This window comes from Leptonychotes weddellii, chromosome 5 (assembly GCF_054177405.1).
Source record: "Leptonychotes weddellii isolate Sample4059 chromosome 5, ASM5417740v2, whole genome shotgun sequence".
Lineage (NCBI taxonomy): Eukaryota > Metazoa > Chordata > Mammalia > Carnivora > Phocidae > Leptonychotes > Leptonychotes weddellii.
The window spans coordinates 69,130,260-69,148,505 of record NC_138373.1 but is presented as its reverse complement, the minus strand read 5'-3'; the positions used below and the strand labels follow the sequence as shown (position 1 = coordinate 69,148,505).

The 18,246-nt window shown below is 51.1% G+C and overlaps 1 protein-coding gene across 8 annotated transcripts in view; it reads left to right on the top strand.

Annotated features, from left to right (window-relative positions):
- Nucleotides 1-18,246, top strand: part of DDX11 (DEAD/H-box helicase 11) — a 34,153-nt gene that overhangs the window by 8,505 nt on the left and 7,402 nt on the right. For 6 of the 8 annotated variants that reach the window (XM_031037403.2, XM_031037401.2, XM_081821016.1 and 3 more), the window contains 15 exons: nt 2,068-2,316; nt 2,791-2,877; nt 3,187-3,341; nt 9,461-9,506; nt 10,360-10,467; nt 10,688-10,775; nt 11,186-11,391; nt 12,979-13,131; nt 14,271-14,317; nt 14,644-14,723; nt 15,582-15,626; nt 15,741-15,808; nt 17,312-17,350; nt 17,607-17,718; nt 17,875-18,006. In XM_031037403.2, the coding sequence (XP_030893263.2) occupies nt 2,068-2,316; nt 2,791-2,877; nt 3,187-3,341; nt 9,461-9,506; nt 10,360-10,467; nt 10,688-10,775; nt 11,186-11,391; nt 12,979-13,131; nt 14,271-14,317; nt 14,644-14,723; nt 15,582-15,626; nt 15,741-15,808; nt 17,312-17,350; nt 17,607-17,718; nt 17,875-18,006 (1,615 nt within the window). Of the gene's footprint in view, nt 1-2,067; nt 2,317-2,790; nt 2,878-3,186; nt 3,342-3,472; nt 3,596-9,460; nt 9,507-10,359; nt 10,468-10,687; nt 10,776-11,185; nt 11,392-12,978; nt 13,132-14,270; nt 14,318-14,643; nt 14,724-15,581; nt 15,627-15,740; nt 15,809-17,311; nt 17,351-17,606; nt 17,719-17,874; nt 18,007-18,246 lie in introns of those variants that run through there. The other 2 variants (XM_081821019.1, XM_081821020.1) reach the window with 2 other exon arrangements.

The following is an 18,246-nucleotide window of genomic DNA, read 5'->3' as shown; positions in this document are numbered from 1 at the left end:
CCACTGCACACAGGGGTGCCATACCGTTACACGTGGTGCCTCACCTGCTAGACCTTTACCTCAGTGGCCAAGCTCCCCACTTAGTTCCTGATGATACTTGCTTCTCTTGTCCCTCCCCATTTTAGCCTTTCATGAGTCCGCCACATTGTGCTGACCTCTCCACCTGGAGCCCATGCTTCCCAGGGAAATGTGACGCCCCGTGGTTCGTGTGTAAAGTTTGTGCCTGTGGGCATTTTCTAGAGAATTCTGCTTCCCAACATCAAGTCCAGTGCTTGTTACAGTGTGGGTGTTTGTATAACTGTGATATCTTGGATGGTACCCCACGAAATAACATTGTTCAAAGCTAGCTATGTGGGTACTTTATTAACTGAGGCAAGCATTGGGTCATACATCCTTTTAACATTTTCCAGTTTAAATTTTTGTTGTCTTACTAGAGGATATAGAATTGCAGGCCTCAGTTCTCCTTTTTCTCTGTGATAGTGTATTCACAATTGTGGGAAGATAACTTTGACCTTCCCTTGGGAACTTCCTCAGCTCCCTTTCCAGTGGAGGGTGCTGGCTCTCTGATCGGGTGTCCGACCCTGGGCCACTGTTTTAGGGGGATGGCTCCCCGGCCCCTAGCTTGGTGATGACTAAAGCCGGTGGCTCCCCATTTTACTGGTGTACAGAATGGCTGCTGTCCAGCTGCTGCTGGGGAGTGCTGTTCGAAAGTCTTTGCCGTTGTGTATTTATTTATCAAAAGCTGAGACAAATGGTCTGTATGGGGCTTTTCCAAAGATATGTCATCTGTACATTTTTCAGAAATGCCATTCTGTCATAGGGCCTTTTAAGAATTTCATGAAATAGGTTTTTATTGCAGGATGTAATAATCTTACTATTATTACTTAATAATAGCAAAAAAAATTAGCTCCTGTTGCTCGCTTATGTACCAGGTATTGTTCTAATCCTGGAGTAGGTATTAGCTTTTACTTAATGCTTGCAGCAGCTCTGAAGAAGGTACTACCTCTCTCTCTCTGTCTCTCTGTCTCTCTCTCTCTCTCTCTCTCTCACACACACACACACACACACACACACACACACACACACACACACGCCTCATTTTTTTTCTTGCCCCAGAAGGACTGTGTTAGTGCTCCCATTGCTGTAACAGAGTTCCACAGGCTGGGGGCTTAAACCACAGAAGCTTACTCTTCACAGCTCTGGAGGCCAGAAGTGCAGACTCGGGTTCTGAGGCAGGGAGGGTTCTCTTGGAGGGCCGTGAGAGGAGACTCTGTTCTGGCCCTCTCCTCAGCATGTAGGTGGCCATCCTCCCCTGTGTCTTATCGCATCGCCTTCCCTCTGGGCATGCCTCAGTGGCCCAGTTTCCCGTTTGGGTAAGGACACCAGTCTTAGTGGATCAGGGCCCCCCTCTTTCTTAACTACATGCATCTGCAGTGACCGTATTTCCAAATAAGTTCACATTCTGAGACACTCAGGGTTAGGACTTACCATACGAATTTGGGGGGGGGGGGACACAATTCAACCCACAGCAAGGACCCACAGGGAAAATTCTAGTCTTTGAATTAAGAATTATGTTCTCCAGAGCAATTAGTTTGCTTTAAAAAGTTTTTGAAGACTGGGACTCATGGGACTGATCATGTTCTGTCTGCACATGGGCTGTATTAAAGCCTAGAGCCAAATGTGGCTCCCCCTTAGCGTGTATATAGGGTTTCAAGCCATGTATTTTTTGGCCTTAATTCTTTTTTGGGGCTTTTTATCTAATTCCTCAGCTTCTAATTATGTTAACTTGCAGTACTTATATGTAACCTGATAAGCCACATTAAATTGTCTTAGGAACAGTGAGCTATATAATTAAACCAAGAACTTTATTTTTCTTTCTTCCTTTTTTTCCTATTTTTCCTGGCTATCTTTTTGCTAATTCCCTTCCTGCCCTTTCCCAGGTTGGTCTTAGAGTGCCTTCTGATATTTAAAGTTAGACCTTCCTTGAAGGCTTTATTAAAATGGGAAACATCATTTGGAAAGCTTTGGTTTTTGTTCTCGTTTTTGAAGACCTTTTTCTTCCTGTAGGGAAAATCTTTAAGTCTTATTTGTGGGGCCCTTTCCTGGCTCCGTGACTTTGAGCAGAAGAAACATCAAGAAGAGGCACGTCTCCTTGAAACTGGAACTGTCCCCTTAAGTGACGGGCAGGAGCAGCCCCTGTCTCTCTCATCCTCCTGCACAGAGACCCCAGACACCCTGAGGCCTGTGGGAGAGCCTGACTGGGTGACTCAGTTTGTGCAGAAGAAGGAAGAAAGGGACCTGGTGGACCGACTGAAGGTGAGCGGTGGGGTGACAGAAGGTGGGAGCCATCCAGGAAACAGGGCTGGGCTGGTAATTTGGGGTTGATTCTGGGAGTTAGCACGTCCTTTGCCTTTGCGGTGCCTTCTTGAGCCTGTGGTACTGCGCCCATGCTGTCTTTTTAAAGCTGATGTCAACAGGCCTTCTCTAGACGGGGTGGACGGGGGTGCACGGTTCCATTCGTTACCTGCCCGGGAAAGGAGCCTCACCGTTGCCATTGGCAACGCGGTTCAGTGGCTGCAAACTCCATTAAGGGAATGAATTGGATTGAGAGTGTGTGGCTGTGGGAGGGAGTGTGCAGACCCCCCACACTGAGGCTCAGGGATGCTGCAGTCCCTGGAAGAACCGCCCCGCCCCGTATATGGAGGCCCTGGGCTAAGCCCCAGACTCTTCAAGAAGGGCATGCTTGGGGACTTCGGCAAGAGTTTCCTTTCTGGCTTGTCCACCCTCTAGGAGGAGCAGGTCAGGAGGAAGAAGCGAGAGGAACGCCTGCAGCAGATCCGGCACAATGCACAGCTCAAGTATGCAGCCAAGCGCATGGTGAGCGTCCTCTGCTGGGGTGGCAGGGATGCTGCGCGGGGCCTTACGGTGGCGCCCCTGTGGCGGAGTGGCCAGGACCTCAGTCTGCTGGCCCTGCCCCCCGCTGGCTAACTTCTCATCGCCCAGTAGCTGCAGCTTGAGCTGAGGTCCTGATGCCGGGGGTACAGACACCGGTAGGAGAGCGAGGCCCATGGTAATGGCGTGCGCCTTGTCCTCTGTGGTAGCCACGCGGAGGCAAACTCGGGCGGGGGGCGGGGGCGCCAGGCCTGAGATTTCTTTCTCTTTCCCACTTGCGGTGCTCCTACACAGAGACAAGAGGAAGAAGAAATGGAGCGTGTCCTCCGCCTCAGCAGGGAGGCGCTAGCGGCAGGAGCAGGGGCCGAGCCGCGGGAGCAGCCGGCTGGGGAGGAGGACCTGGTTCTTGCCGAGTATGAGAGCGACGAGGAGAAGGGAGCAGCTAGTGGGTAAGATGGCGCTTCTCCTTCACCCGCCGCCCCTGCCTTCGTCGACACGGGGGCTCCCACGGGAGCAGCTCCTGTGCCCAGAGGCAGGCTGCTTTGTCCCTCACAAGGCATCCGAAGGGATGGAATGCCAGCCACCTGCCCCTGCTCTCAGCCAGGCTCCTCCTGAGCGTGTGTCACTGGTGGTGACGGTGGTGGCCAGCCCTGCCCTGTGCCGGCACTGGCTTCGTGTGCATGAACTCTGGTAGCCTCGCAAGGTTTGTGTCTCCCCGTCACAGCCGGCAAGGGGCTGCGCCTTAGCCGAAGCCACAGGGCTAGGAGGCGGAGGGGCAGGGACTGCACCCAGCCGGGCCGGCTCTAGTCGCATGCTCTTCGCCCCCGGACTACACCGTGGGAGCTTTAGGACCTAAACCATCAACGTATCCTTAGCCTGAGTTGCTCTTTCCACTCTCTGGTTTCTGTCTGGGTTTCTGATTTGTGAGCAGTAAGCTGCTGGGTGGAGTAGAAGACCCTGAAGATGACAGCGAGGCTTTTCAGAGGTCATGCTTCCCCTCGTGGGAGCCTCCTTTTTCATGCACGCTTTAGTTGCACAGATGACCTTTGAGGGTCTGCTCTCGGTGTGGCATGGTTCCAGATGCCAAGTACGCTGGATATGCCCCCTGCCCATGGAGAGCTTGCATGTGGTTGGGGGCGGGGGGTGGTGGGACAAACACACAGATGGTAAGTGCGTGAAATGAGCGCATTTGCCCAGGAGGAAAATAAAGCTGGGTGCAGCGGGTAGAGTGTGGGGTTGCATCTCTAGGTGAAGCCAGGAGAGGCCTCCGAGGAGGTGGTGAAGGGTGAGAAAGAGCCGTGGGAAGACCTGGGAGGAGAGGTCTAGTCAGAGGCCTGCTCGTGCCCTGGTCTGGAAAGGGAACAGGTTTGGTGGGTTTGGGGGACACAGAGAAGGCCCAGGGGCTAAGAGCGAACGAGGAAGAGAGGCAAAGAAGAGGCAGCTGTCAGTTTGTGTGGGCCTCAGAGTTCCACTGAGGGGTCTGGGTATCTCTCTCCATGTCGCGGGGCTGTGGGCTGTTGCCGGCAAGGGAGTGACCTGATTTGGGCATTAGGAAGGGCATTAAGGTCATTTTGACATCAGTGGCTTTCCCCAAGGCATGAGTGCCTCTAGAGGTCATTCCTCTTGGGCTCCCAGCTTGGAAGGGGTGTTTCCTGCTCCTCTAAAGGTGACTCCAGGTCCCATGTGTCCCATGTTGTCATTGACACTGTGGTGACCATGTGTGTAGAGAGTAACTCCAGGGTCTCAAACCTTCCGTTGACTGGTGATGGAGAAAACCTTCACAGAATGTCTGCCGTGCACCTTCTAACCTCGCCGCAGACACTCAGTGTCCCGGCTGCCCTGACTTCTTTCTTTTCCCCTCAGCTTTATTCTAGATATAATAGGGATATAACATTGTGTGAGTTTAAGATGCGTGCCGTGATGGTCTGATATGCGAATGTATTGCAAAATGATCACTATGATGAGGTTACTTAACAGAACCATCACCTCACGTATGTAACATTTCTTTGAAAATGTGCTCTCTTGGCACCTCTCAAATACACAATATAGTGTTAACGATAGTCACTTATTTATTTTCAAAAGATCTATACCATTTGACTACCTTCACTCCACTCCTCAGCCCCTCGCAATCCACTCTCTGTTTCTAGGAGTTTGGTTTTTTTAGATTCCGCACGAGATGACACAAAATTTGTCCTTTGACTTACATCACTTACCATAATGCCCTCAAGGTTCATCTGTATTGTCACAAATGGCAGAATTGCCTTCCTTTTTATGGCTATTTTACGCTGTGTGTGTGTGTGTGTGTGTGTGAGACTCATTCTTTATCCATTCATCTATCTGTGGATACTTTGGTTGTTTTCATTAGTTGCTGCCGTGAACAGGAAGGTGCAGGGATCTCCTTGAGATATGGATTGCGTTTCCTTTGGGTATATACCCAGATGTGGGCTTGCTGGATCATATGCTACTTAATACTTTTAATTCTTGAGGAACATCCATGCTTTTTTCCAGAGTGGCTGCACCAATTTACATTCCTGCCCACAGGGCACAGGGTTCCCTTTTCTCCACAGTCTTGCCAACACTTACATATATATATATTTTTTAAGATTTATTTATTTGAGAAAGTGCGCAAGTGTGTGTTTGTGCGCCTGTGTGCATGGGGTGGGTGGCGGAGGGAGAAGCAGGCTCCCCACTGAGCAGGGAGCCCGACATGGGGCTCCATCTCAGGAAACTGAGATCACGACCTGGGCGGAAGGACCTGAGTGGAAGGTAGCCACTTAACCAACTGAGCCACCTAGGCGCCCCTTGCCAACACTTATCTTTTTGATTGTAGCCATTCTAACAGGTGTGAGGTGATGGCTCATTGTGGTTTTGATTTGCATTTCCTTGGGGGATCATTGATGTTGAGCATCAACAGGTACAACCTGTTGACCATTTGTATGACTTTGAAAAAATGTCTATTCAGTTCCTCTGCCCATTTTTAATCGGATTATTTGCTTTTTTGCTGTTGAGTTGTAGGAGTTTCTTGCATATTTTGGTTGTAAGCCCCTTATCATCAGGTAGGTGGTTTGCAAATATTTTCTCCCATTTTTTGGTTCCTGTTCCATTTTGTTGATTGTTTCTTTTGCTGTGCAAAAGCTTTTTAGTTTGTCATAGTCCCACTTGCTTATTTTTGTTTTGCTTGTACTTTTGATGTCATATTGAAAAAATCACTGTGAAGACCAATGTCATAAAGCTTTTTCCCTATGTTTTCTTCTAGGAGTTTTATGATTTTAGGTCTTACATTTAAGTCTTTAATCCATTTTGAGTTAGTTTTTGTGAGTGGTGTAGGATGGGGATTGAGTTTCATTCTTTTTCATGTGACTGTTCAGTTTCTCCAGCGCCATATTGGAGAGACTGTCTTTTCCTCATTGAGTATTCTTGGCTCCCTTGTCAAATACTACTTTACTGTATACGCATGGGCTTATTTCTGGGTTCTGTTCTGTTCCATTGGTCTTATATGTCTGTTTTAATGCCAGTACCATCCTGCTTTGATTACTCTACTGCTTTTATGTCAGTACTGTACTCTTTTGATTATCATACTGTTTAAAATCAGAACGTTCATGTCTCCAGCTTTGCTGTTCTTTCTCAAGATTGCTTTGGCTGTTTGGGGTCTTTTGTGGTTCCATATGATTTTTGGGATTTTTTTTTTCTGTACCTGTTAAAAATATTGTTGGACTCTTGATACAGGATTGCACTGAATCTATAAATGGATTTCAGTAGAATGGACATTTTAGGAACATGAATTCTTCTGACCTGCAAACATGGGACATTCTGTCGTTTGTGTCTTCTCAGGTTCTTTCATCAGTCTTGTAGTTCTGAATGTGTAAGTCTGTACCTCCTAAGTATTTTACTGTTTTTGATGCCATTGTAAATTAGACTGTTTTCTTTATGTCTTTCTCAGATAGTTCATTGTTGGTATGCAGAAATGAAATTGACTTTTGTGTGTTGATTTTGTATCCTGCAACTTCACTGAATTTGTTAGTCCTGACAGTTTTTTGGTGCTGTCTTCAGGCTTTTCCTATGTATAATCATATCACTTGATAACAGGTAGTTTTACTCCTTCCTTTCCCGTTTGGATGCTTTTTCTTTTTCTTGCCTGATTGGTCTGGCTAGGACTTCCACTGTGTTGCAGAGAAGAGGTAAAAGTGAGCACCTTTGTCTTAGTCCTAGTGGAAAAGCTTTCACTGCTGAGTATGACGTTAGCTGTGGGCTTGGCACAGATGGCCTTTATTCTGTTGAGGTACGTTCTTTCTGTACTTCATACATCAAGAGTTTTTATCATGAACAGGGGTTGGATTTTGTCATTTGTTGTTTCTGTGTTACTGAGGTGATCATATGACTTTTATCTATCCTGTGATTGATGTATCACATTTACTGATTTGCATATGTTGAGCCATCCTTGTATTTCAGGCAGGAATCCCACTTGATCATGGGGCATGATCCTTTTAATGTGCTGTTGAATTCAGTTTGTTAATATTTTGTTGAGAACATTTGCATCTATATTTAGCGGGCATATATATTAGCTTGTAGTTTTCTTACTTTGTAGTGTCGTTATCTGGCTTTGGTATTGGACTGATGCTGGCCCCATAAAATGAGTTTGGGAGTGTTTCTCCTCTTCAGTTTTTTGGAAGAGTTGGAGAAGGGTTGGCATCATTTCTTTAAATATTTGGTAGAATTCGCCAGTGAAATCATCTGGCCCTGGGTTTTTCTTTGTTGGTGCTAGAGGCCTGCCCTTAAGCGCAGATTTCAGGACCTGGATTAGAACCAAAACTTCTGACCCTGCCAGGGCTGAGATGGCCAGACCTCTTTATGCATCCCGCCTCAGGGAGGTAGGAGCAGTGAGTGTTCCGTAAACCCTTTGCCACCTGCCTCCAGGGTTACTTGCCCGCTCTTGTACTTCTCGAGAGCCCCCCTGGGGACAAGAGAAAGAACTTGAGTGGAGTTTGTGACCATTAGAGAAACAAAATGCTACTCAGGGCCTGGGCCTGAGCCATTAATCCTGCAGATTAACTTCTACAGCTTCCATGTCCTGGCATTTCGAGAGACAGGAGCCTCTCTTAGAACACAACAATTCCTTTTTTTTTTTTTTTTTTTAAAGCTTTTATTTATTTATTTGACAGCGAGAGCGAGAGTGAGTGAACACAAGCAGGGGGAGTGGCAGAGGGAGAGGGAGAAGCAAACTCCCCGCTGAGCAGGGAGCCCAAGGTGGGGCTCGATCCCAGGACCCTGAGATCATGACCTGAGCCGAAGACAGACGCTTAACCATCTGAGCCTCCCAGGCGCCCCAACCAGTTCTGAATATAAAATTTTTCCTCTTCATTTCTTCACACATCCAGCTTCTTATCTAGATCCTGTTGAGTTTGCTTACCTTGTATGTGATTTAAATCAAGGCCCGTGAGATAAAGTGGACTGAAAAATTATTTATTTATTGACCGGAAAGGCAACCCTATAAATAACTCTACTTCTGATTGCCCAAGGGAATTAATATTTCTGCCTTAAAAAAAAAAATTAATTTGCCAGGTGAACAGAAAGAATCCCAGTGATGGCCCTGTAGGGGGAGTGTATCTGTAAAAGATTTTGTTTCCTGGGGAGCCTAGACTAATAATGTTGACTAATCATTCAGCCTTGTAATGCAGGCTTGACCTCCCTCCCAGTTCCTCAGTGCACGGGGGCTCTTCATTTATTGCTGGGAAGGGTAAGGTGCCAAGGAGAGAAGAGGTTTGTCTGGTTCTGGGTGACAGCATCTTTTAGTCAGTCAGTCAGTTGTGACTTCCCTCAGGAAATGTGCATGGAATTCCTGCTGTGTGCCAAGCCCTGGGGTGGGACCCCCTGGCCCTCACAGAAGCAAGACACCCCCGAGTCCTGCCTGTGGACGTGAGTCTGGAGAGGTGGACAGACCAAGAATGGGTGGTTTTGAACGAGATGGGTATTGCAAAGAACAGGTGCGGGGGCCACAGCAGTGTGTTGAGGGGCCAGCTGAGCCTCTAGGGAGGTTGAGGAAGGCTGCCCAGAGGCGGCAGTGTTTACGTGGGCGTCTCAAGGTTGACAGAGTTGGCTAGGTAAAAGAGGACGTGAGGGGAGAGCGCCTTCCAGGCGAAGAGAACAGCATGTCCAAGGCTTTGAGGTGGTAAGAACAAAGTTCTGTGGGGAGCTGAGAGAACTCCAGTTTGCTGGCGGGCGGACAGTAAGGACAGAGTCAGACGCTGAACCTCGGCTTTGGGAATACCGTACCCCTTTCTCATTGCCTTCGTGAATGGGAATGGGAGGATGGGGTTGGTGTTAGCCCGGCACGTCTCTCTGACCAAGTGAGCAAGCAAGCAAGCCCTTGTTTTGGTGGAACTTTGTTGCTAGGATGTGTCTGTCTCCCTCTGGCTCAGCACTCGAGCCTCAGCTGTGCTGGCCTCCGATGACAGGAACTGCATCTTGCTGGTTTAGGTCCAGGGCTAGTTGCTGGCACTCAGTAGATGCTCAGTAAGTGTGTTTTTAGTTGACTGAGTTCTCTGAGTTCCCGTGTTATTTTCTCTCTCAGAGTGGACGAGGATGAGGATGACCCAGAGGAAGAACATGTAACTAAGGTGAGACATTGTGTCCTGGGTATTCTGGGATTGGTCCTGAGTCCAGGGCTCTGTGTCCCCTCCCTGGCTGCTTCTCACTCTGTCATTGACAAAGAACCTCCAGCCTCCTGACTCTTCCCCAGACCTCGGTGTTGAGGGGCTCACTTGGCAGGCCCATGGACTGGTGGTGTCTGTCTCTGGGGGTGGTGGGGGGTGAGGGCAGGCCTGAGCAAGAGCACCCTGCCCTTTGGCTCCCTCTTCTCTTGTTTGTGTGTTCATTGGCACGGAGTGCTTTGAGGTACGAAGGGTTCTGACACCTGTCATGTTTAAAAACATTTGGTTTATTCGTGTAAGACTTTTGTTTTCTCTGCTGAAAGATATTTTCCCCCTATGTCTCTTTTCCTCTTCTTGCTCTTCTCAATCTCAGGAGCATAGAACACAGCTCAGCTCCCCCTGCCCTACTGCGAGCCTGGCCCCCCAAGTCCTTTGGGCGGTGTGTGTGGACAGCCCACCCCGGACATGCTCCCCAGAATCTAATCTTTCCCATTTGGGAGCCTCAGCACAGGGAGGCAACCTGTCCTAAGATGACCAAGCCCTGTGAAGTGGCTGGATTCTCGGCTGAGCAGGACTGATGGGAGGAGCTCCATGTTGTGTGTGTTCTTGTAAACTTCTGGAGCTGAGGGGGAGGTGGGGACTGCCTGGGCCCTGCATTAGCTGAGATCTGCTGTGGGACGGAGTCCCGTTGCTTTAGGTGTGTGTATTTGTGGCCACTCTCCCCAGTCCCTCAGCCTCCTAGGCCATGTGTTCCTTGATGTGCAGAGAATGGAGATGTTGTAGTCTCCTCTTTGAAATCCCATGCTTCTCCTCGGGGCAGATTTACTACTGCAGTCGGACGCACTCCCAACTGGCTCAGTTTGTGCACGAGGTACAGAGGAGCCCCTTTGGCAAGGACACCCGGCTTGTCTCCCTCGGCTCTCGGCAGGTACGCAGAGGCATTGCATCTTGGCCTGGGTGCCATCCTGCTCCCTCTTCTGGGCCTTCGTCTTCCTCTTCCAGGCGTGGAAGGATGGTGGATCCAGGGCAGGCCGTGCGATGGGAGGACTGGCCTCTGCTGGTTCTTGGCAGGGCTGGGCAGGCCCCGGAGGGTTGCTGTATATTGTGTAGCCATCGCTGTGACTCTCTCTTTGTCTTCTGTCTTCTAGAATCTTTGTATAAACGAAGATGTGAAAACCCTGGGTTCTGCACAGCTCATCAATGACCGCTGCATGGAGATGCAGAGAAGCAAACACGGTAGCCCCCAGCGCCTGGAGCTGTGCAGAGAGCCTCTGGGACGGTTGTGTAGCCTTGGGCAGTGCTGAGAAGGGGTGGGGAGTGGGCCGGAAGCGGACCAGGGACCTGGGAGATAGTGTCTTAAGCGGCAGTGAGGGCAGAGCAGGCAGCTGGGTCCTTCCTTAAGATCGTCTCCTTGGGAAAAGGCGTTTTGCTTTTTGGGTCAGTGTCTAGTCCAGAACCCTGGCCCTGAGATGATTTTACTGGCTTTTTCTAGACAACACAAAAGTTAAATGCCAGAATGGTGAGACCATCCTAGGCAGTACCGGGGAGGGTTTATTAGACCCCACCCCATGGAATTGGGTCTTGACATTATGGACCCACTGCCGCCGCGTGGACAGGGCTCATTCCTTGTGCCTTTGTCCCCTCAGAGAAGAGCAGAGCTGAGGAGGAGAAGCCCAAGAGGAGAAGGCAGGAGCGCCGGGCCACCTGCCCCTTCTATGGCTACGAGCAGCTGCAGCTCCTCCGAGACCAGGTCCTGGTGGGGGTGAAGGACATTGAGCAGTTGGTGGCCCTGGGGAAGGAGGCTCGGGCCTGTCCCTATTACGGGAGCCGGTCTGCCATTCCAGCAGCCCAGGTAAAGACCCTGGAAGGTTGGGCAGTAACTCTTGTGGCCTCAGCCACGAGGGATTTCCTCATTCCTCTTAATTCGGGAGGATGTCCCTGGCCGTGGTTGGACTGACTTGCACAAAGCACCCTGGTGACCTGTCACCCCCTCTGTCCTAGTGCGTGGGGGTGGGGGCGGCCCCCGGTCCCCTGTGGCTCTGGGTTGTAGGAACAGATGGCCTTACTGGGGACAGCACATAAGAACTGGGAAGAGGTGTGCAGTCCTAGAGAAACCAGAGTCCGGGGGCGCGGGGCCGCGGGAAGCTGAGAGGATGCAGTCAGGGTGCTGAGGAACAGAAATGTGTTTCCAAATGGCCTTTCAGACGACCTGTCCTGATGTAGGCACCTACCTGCCAGTGTGGGAGAAGACTGTCTTCTCTAGACTTGCCATGTTGAGTCTCATCTTTACACAGAAAAACTGCCCATTTGACAGATCAAAAATATTGTTGTTTGGTGTGATTTTACTGTCTTCTTGCTATTGCTTAATTCCAGTGACTTTTGGAAATAGGGTTTCATTTGTGGAGAATTCCATATAAGCAGGAAAAGATGAGGTAGGTTTTCAGAGATTCAGGGAACAGTGTTAGTAATGATTTTACACAGCAGTTAAATGCTTGTTAGTATACTGCCCTGAACTGTGTTGCATGGGTGCTCGAGGGAAATTCCAGAACCTTCCCAGCCCCCACCGTTGTTGCATGCCCTTCCTGGGGTCTGTCTGCCACGTTGCCTGATCAGTGCCATAGATACCTGTGTGTAGATATGGTAAGATGTCCTGAGCTTTTCATGATCTTAACTTTTTGAGACACTTGTCGCCTCATTTTTGCTTTGTAGTATCCCACTGAAAAAGCAAAGGCAGGTATTATCCATACATACACGCAAGGACACAGGCCCAGAATAGCTAAACGATTTATCTGTTTTCTCACAGCAGGTGGATGATGGAGCCAGGATTAAAGCTGGGCCTTAAGTTTCCAGTTTTCTGGAGTTTCACTTTATCAGTATTCTTTTAACTGGAAAATCGTCCTTACAAGTAGCACCTAAAAATTTACAGAATGCATTTATTTTTGTTGCCTCTAGAAAAAGCCAGTAAAATCATCTCAGAGTTTTGCCCACGAAAAAACTGAGGCTCAGAAAGGTTAAGTGACTTTCCCGGAGTCACACAGCTGGGAAGCGGCAGCTCTAGGACCAGAACGCAGGGCTACCTTCTAGTACACCAGGGGTGTTCACTGTGTTTTGAGGAACCTCGGGTGCCTTGGGGGCGACCTCGGGGGTACGGATGAGGCTGAGTTCCACACTCCTCTCTACTCCCTTCTCCCCACCCCCACTCTTGGTTCGGTCAGAGTCAGACTGGCTCCGGTTTTATCTGTTTCGTATTTGATGTTCCACAGAAAAACTTGAGGCAAGGGTCTGTTGCTAAAAGCACAGTACTGTGCTATAGCTGTCCCTATGCACATCCTGGCTGGGAACTAAAAACTGTTCGCACCAGGCAGTTAGAATAGGTGGGGCACACCTGCTGGAGCAGGGAGCCCCCCCCAACTGCTCAGGCGGCCGCCCCTCCCCCCAGCTCGTGGTGCTGCCCTACCAGATGCTGCTGCACGCGGCCACCCGCCAGGCCGCGGGCATCCGGCTGCAGGGCCAGGTGGTGCTCATCGATGAGGCGCACAACCTGATCGACACCATCACGGGCATCCACAGTGCGGAGGTCAGCGGTTCCCAGGTGGGTTGGCCTGTCCTTTCTTGGGCCAGGGCCTGCCGTGGGGCGGAGGGATGTGGATCATTTCTCTAAGCCCTGGAATTGGTCTGGCAATGGCTTGGGAGAGGGTGCCCTGAGTCAAGGCAGTGGCCTCATCGGGGGGCTGACTGGCTTTCCAGCAGGTTGTAGAACGAGGGGGACCCAACTCAGGTGAGGTGGCTCATTTCCTTGCTCCTCACTGTCATAGGTCAGTCATCCTGAGTCCCTCCAGCACAGGATGCTAATACCTAGTTCTCTCTAGGCCAGAGAAGTGAAGGAAGCAGGGGCCCTCACGTAGTTCGATGTCGTTAGCCTTGCTTTGAGGGATGCTCAGGGTTTCTGAGAGCCACAATGGATTGATTACCTCTTTTGTGCCATGCACCGTGGGCAGTATCGTGAATTTTCACACTGCCTCCAGGTGGGCTGGTGTTCCTAGTTAACACTGAGAACTCTGAGGTTCAGGGGGCATTTAAGCAATGGGCTGAAAGTCATACAGCACATGAATGTGGAGCTGGGACTTGACCACTGGTTTCTGACCCTGAGGCCCACATGGCATCCCACAACTTTTTTTTTTAAAGGTTTTATTATTTTAGAGAGTGCGTGTGTGCACATGAAAAGGGGGAGGGGGAGAGGGAGAAGCAGACTCCCCGCTGAGCAGGGAGCCCGATGCGGGGCTCAGTCCCAGGACCCTGGGATCATGACCTGAGCCGAAGGCAGACGCTCAACGGACTGAGCCACCCAGGTGCCCCCCATCACTTCTACTGCCTGTGTTGACCTTAGGCCAGGGTGTAATGGCTACCTTGAACCACCTCTCTGCTTAATCTAAAACACATCTTTGCCCAGCCCAGTAAAAATTAGTAGGGAGATTCATTACCTGAGAGATTCAGCCTCTTGCTTTTTTCCCTGACCCAAAGTGGATACTGCAGCAGAATCCCCCTTCCTTTGCCTCTCAGCTCCCAGCAGCCTCAAGGCCTTTTGTCTGTACCCAGGCCTACTCTTTTTACCTGCTTCCCATGTGGCCTGGCTGGCATTTTCTAGGCATAATCTAAGATGTCATTCGCACAGCTCTCGGCTGCTTGCCCAGAGCCTGGGCTGCCCTCACGCCCATTCTCTGTTCTCTCCAGCTCTGCCAGGCCCATTCCCAGTTGCTCCAGTATATGGAACGATATGGGTAAGACGCTGCCTCCTGAGGGGAAAGGGAAAATCCTGCTCCGTTTCTGAAAGCCCTGGGGTCTCCATCTCTGGCCCGGGCCCAGCGCCAGGGAGGCCAGCATGCTGTTCCCCTCTTGTTCATCATGGTGTGTACCCCACACGGGCCGAGGATGCTCGGGACGCAACAGCTGGCTAGGGCCATGGCAAGCCGCCTTTTCTGGGGGCATATTTATCACTCATGGCCTGCTTTGAAAGACACTAGACAGAAAGGCATCGGCTTGAAGCACTTGGAAGGGAAGTTGCTTGTGGAGTACTACCACTTGATGTTCATTGGTGTCTCCTCAGGAAGCGTCTGAAGGCCAAGAACTTGATGTACATCAAACAGATCCTGTATCTGTTGGAGAAGTTTGTGACTGTGTTGGGTGGTAAGGAGCACCATGCCCACCCCTAACCCCTGGCCTGCTAAGCTTGCTGTGGTCCATTCCCTGGATGCCAGTCAGGACACCTGGGTTTTCTGCGTCCTCAAGAATTGTCTGGGCCACTGATGGAGAAGATTCTTATTTCTTATACCTTCATTGAATTGTCTGACCTTAGATCCTTTTTTAGATTCCTGGTTTATTTCTCCTTGTTCTGAGTCCTTTTTATTTTGCCAGACCCTACTCCCCAGGTAGTAATAACAGCGTAGTGTAACAGGACTGTGTGGAGTCACTTTGGAGCGCGCCTCTGAGGAGAGCAGGACGCTCACCCTCTTTGACAGATGAGTAAACTAGAGCTCAGAGCAGGGATGTGACCTGCCTCTGCTTCATGAACCTAGTAGGGGGGACTCTTATGGCTCTGAGTCCCATAATTCTTTGTCACCTACCCTTTCCTTTGCTGCATGGCTGTCCACCTGAAGGCTTACATACATGCTGAAGTTCCAGGAAGCCAGGGGAGCATCTTGCAGGAGGGATTTTGTCAAATGCTGGTGCTTTTCCCTTCCATCTCTCCTTTGTGCCCTGGTCGTCTCCTTGCGGCTGCATAAAGTAGGGTGGTCACTCGGTCCCAGCCTCCTTGGAGGAGGTGTGAAAAGAATGAAATCCACAAGGCTTTGGGCCCCATATGCAAACGTGGGTCAGATTTTGAGGCTCCCTAGAGCCTCCTGTCCTCAGTGGGTTTTTTGGGTGCTTATAAATGGCAAAAAATCCATTCAAATATGAATGCTCTTATTTGAGGAGTACAGTGTTCAGTGTGAGAAGCGGGGGGTCAGAGAGGCACCATCCTGACCTGCCTGAACTCTGTTTTAGGGAACATTAAGCAAAATCCCAACACACAGAGCCTTTCGGAGACAGGTAAGAGGACTGCCTTCAGAGGCCCAGAGCTGCTCTGAGCTGGTTCTGAGCTCACCTCTGGGACCGTGGTCTTCAGAGTAAGGATTCCAAGGCCCTTTGTTTGTTTACCCCTAGGGACAGAGCTGAAGACCATTAATGACTTCCTCTTTGAGAGCCAGATCGACAACATCAACCTGTTCAAGGTAGAGATTTTCACCTTTTTGTGTCCGCACATCCAATTTTCTTATCTGTATTACCACCTGTGAGCAGAACACTGTGAAGACAGAGGAATAGAAAGTAAATTTCTTCTGTCCTTAAGCAGTCTAGAAGTCTGAGGATCTATAGCATAAATGTTTCTAATTACTTAACCCTTAAAGCATTGCATCAGCAAGAAAAAAATAATCTTCAATCCAAAGGGTCCTAGGGATTGGTGAGAAAAGGTTCCTTTCATTGTCCCAAATAAGCACAAATAGAAATTCCCAGGTCCTTTGCCTTGTTCCATCTTTCTTCCGGCATAGTCTTTGCCCTGGGCTTCTAGTCCAAGCAGGAGGTTAACTTCAGGAGCGTGATCCTGCTGTTGCGCTGAGGTGGCTGAGAACTCCCTCGCCTCCTCCCACTCCGGCCTTGGGCTTGAGTGCAGCCTCCTGTGGTAGCTCGCTCCGGGCTCATTGTGCAGGGTACCGCCGCCTTCGCTCGACTCACGACTCAGGGATTCTAAATTACTAAGAATACAGAGCACTTACTGTGTTCAAGGCAACACAACAGGTTCTGTGACTCCAGGGTGGGAGGTACCATCACTGTTCAAAAGCAGAGGGACCCAAGGCTGGGAGAGGTTACCCCAGGAGGGACAGGCACAGGCCGCACACAAGCGAGCAGATGGTGCCTGGCGTGTGAGCCCCCCTGCCTGGACTCCTGATCCTGCTCGCTCTCCCTCCTGCCTTCCCATTTGTCTTCACACCTCCCCAGCTTACCCATTTTGGTCCTGTCACTGCCATGACCCCATCAGACAGGCTGGCAATCTGAGGGCTTTTTGATTCCTTTCTTCTCCCTTTGGGTTCCACATCCAAACAGTTGCCGGGCCCCAGAGCCGGAAATAGCTCTTGAACTTCCGTGGCCTTTCCATTCCCGGGGCTGCTACGTCAGGACAGGCTCTTTTCCTCTTGCCTTCTCCCTGCTCTCCCTGATTTCACTCCCTCTGCCTTCTGATGTCTTTCCTACACTACAGGCGAGTGGAGCTCCACTGAAAGATCGCTCTCTCTTTAGAAATCTTCAGAGGCTTCAACTCCCTGTCTCCCTCCCAGGCCGCGCATAGTGTACACGCCCGACGTCCCCGAACAAGCCCCAGGCTGTACCTCCTCGTGCCTTAGCTCCTAGAGGTTTTTTTTGACTCTTGATCTTTCAAGGTTCAGCTTTTGAAGGAGAACGGAGGGGACCTGTCACCAGTACCTTTAGAGAGGGTCGGAGCCGTGCACACACGTTTGTGAGGGGACCGCACGCATGAGGCTTGCTCTCGTGGGAGAGCACTGCATTGTGTGTCGGGGCGGCAGGAGAGGCGTGACCTCAGCAGGGTGACACGCCTGGCCACAAGGAGGCTGTGGGCTCCTCCGGAGGTGGCAGGGAGTCCTGCTCCCTGGGGTTCGGGAAGGTGGCGGTTTCTGTCTTCCAGCTAGTTGTTGCCGGCGCCTGCAGCGGGTTTGCTTTTGCAGGTGCGGCGCTACTGTGAGAGGAGCATGGTCAGCAGAAAGGTGCGCCCTCCCCTTCCTGGGTCTGGCCGGGCTCCGCGGCGCCCCAGTGCTGCTCCCCGGCCTTTCAGACACTCAGGTCACCTCTGCTCCCTTCTCCTTCCTGTAGCGCTGCTTGCTGGGGGGCGTGGGGCTCCCAGAGGCTTGGGGTGGGGGGGTGGGGAGTTGCGGGCTGTCTGGGGTGCGCAGAACCTCCCTCCAGCCAGGGCTCCCACTGCTGCACCCTCATTCCTCCCTGCACTCTCTTACCCCGTCCCAGCTCTTTGGCTTCACAGAAAGGTACGGCACAGTCCTCGCACCCTCCAGGAAACAGCCCAAACTGGCTGGGTTCCAGCACTTCCTGCAGAGCCTGCAGCCCACAGTGACCCAGAGTGAGTCAGGAGGCTGGAGACTGGGCTGCAGGCGGGGCACAGGAACATCCGTGCCTCACGCCTGGCCTCCACTCCCTGGGAGAATGGCTTTAGCCTCGCTGCAGGGGGCCCTGCCGCCTCTGTGGTCCCAGAGCCTCTTCCTTCTGCTCTGTGCAGCCTCTGTGACCCCTGTGGAAGAGGGCGAGGCCAGGGTGCCACGGCCGGCTTCCCCGCTGATGCACATCGAATCCTTCCTAGCAGCCCTCACCACTGCCAACCAGGATGGCAGGGTCATCCTGAGCCGCCAAGGTAATCTCAAGGAGGAGCGGGCGTGGTGCTGCGAAGCCAGAGCCTGGAAAGACTGGATCAGGAAACCGGGTGGTGCTGACTGGTCCCTTTGGCCTGGTGGGGTGGCGGCGGTGGAAGTGTGGTGAGGAGGGGTGTGAGGCGGTAGCACGGTGGGGCGTCTTGGGCCAGGCTGCGAGAGACGGATAGGTGGGTTCTGGTTTCAGTCTTGATTCCATCACCTCCAAGCTGTGTTTCTTTCTC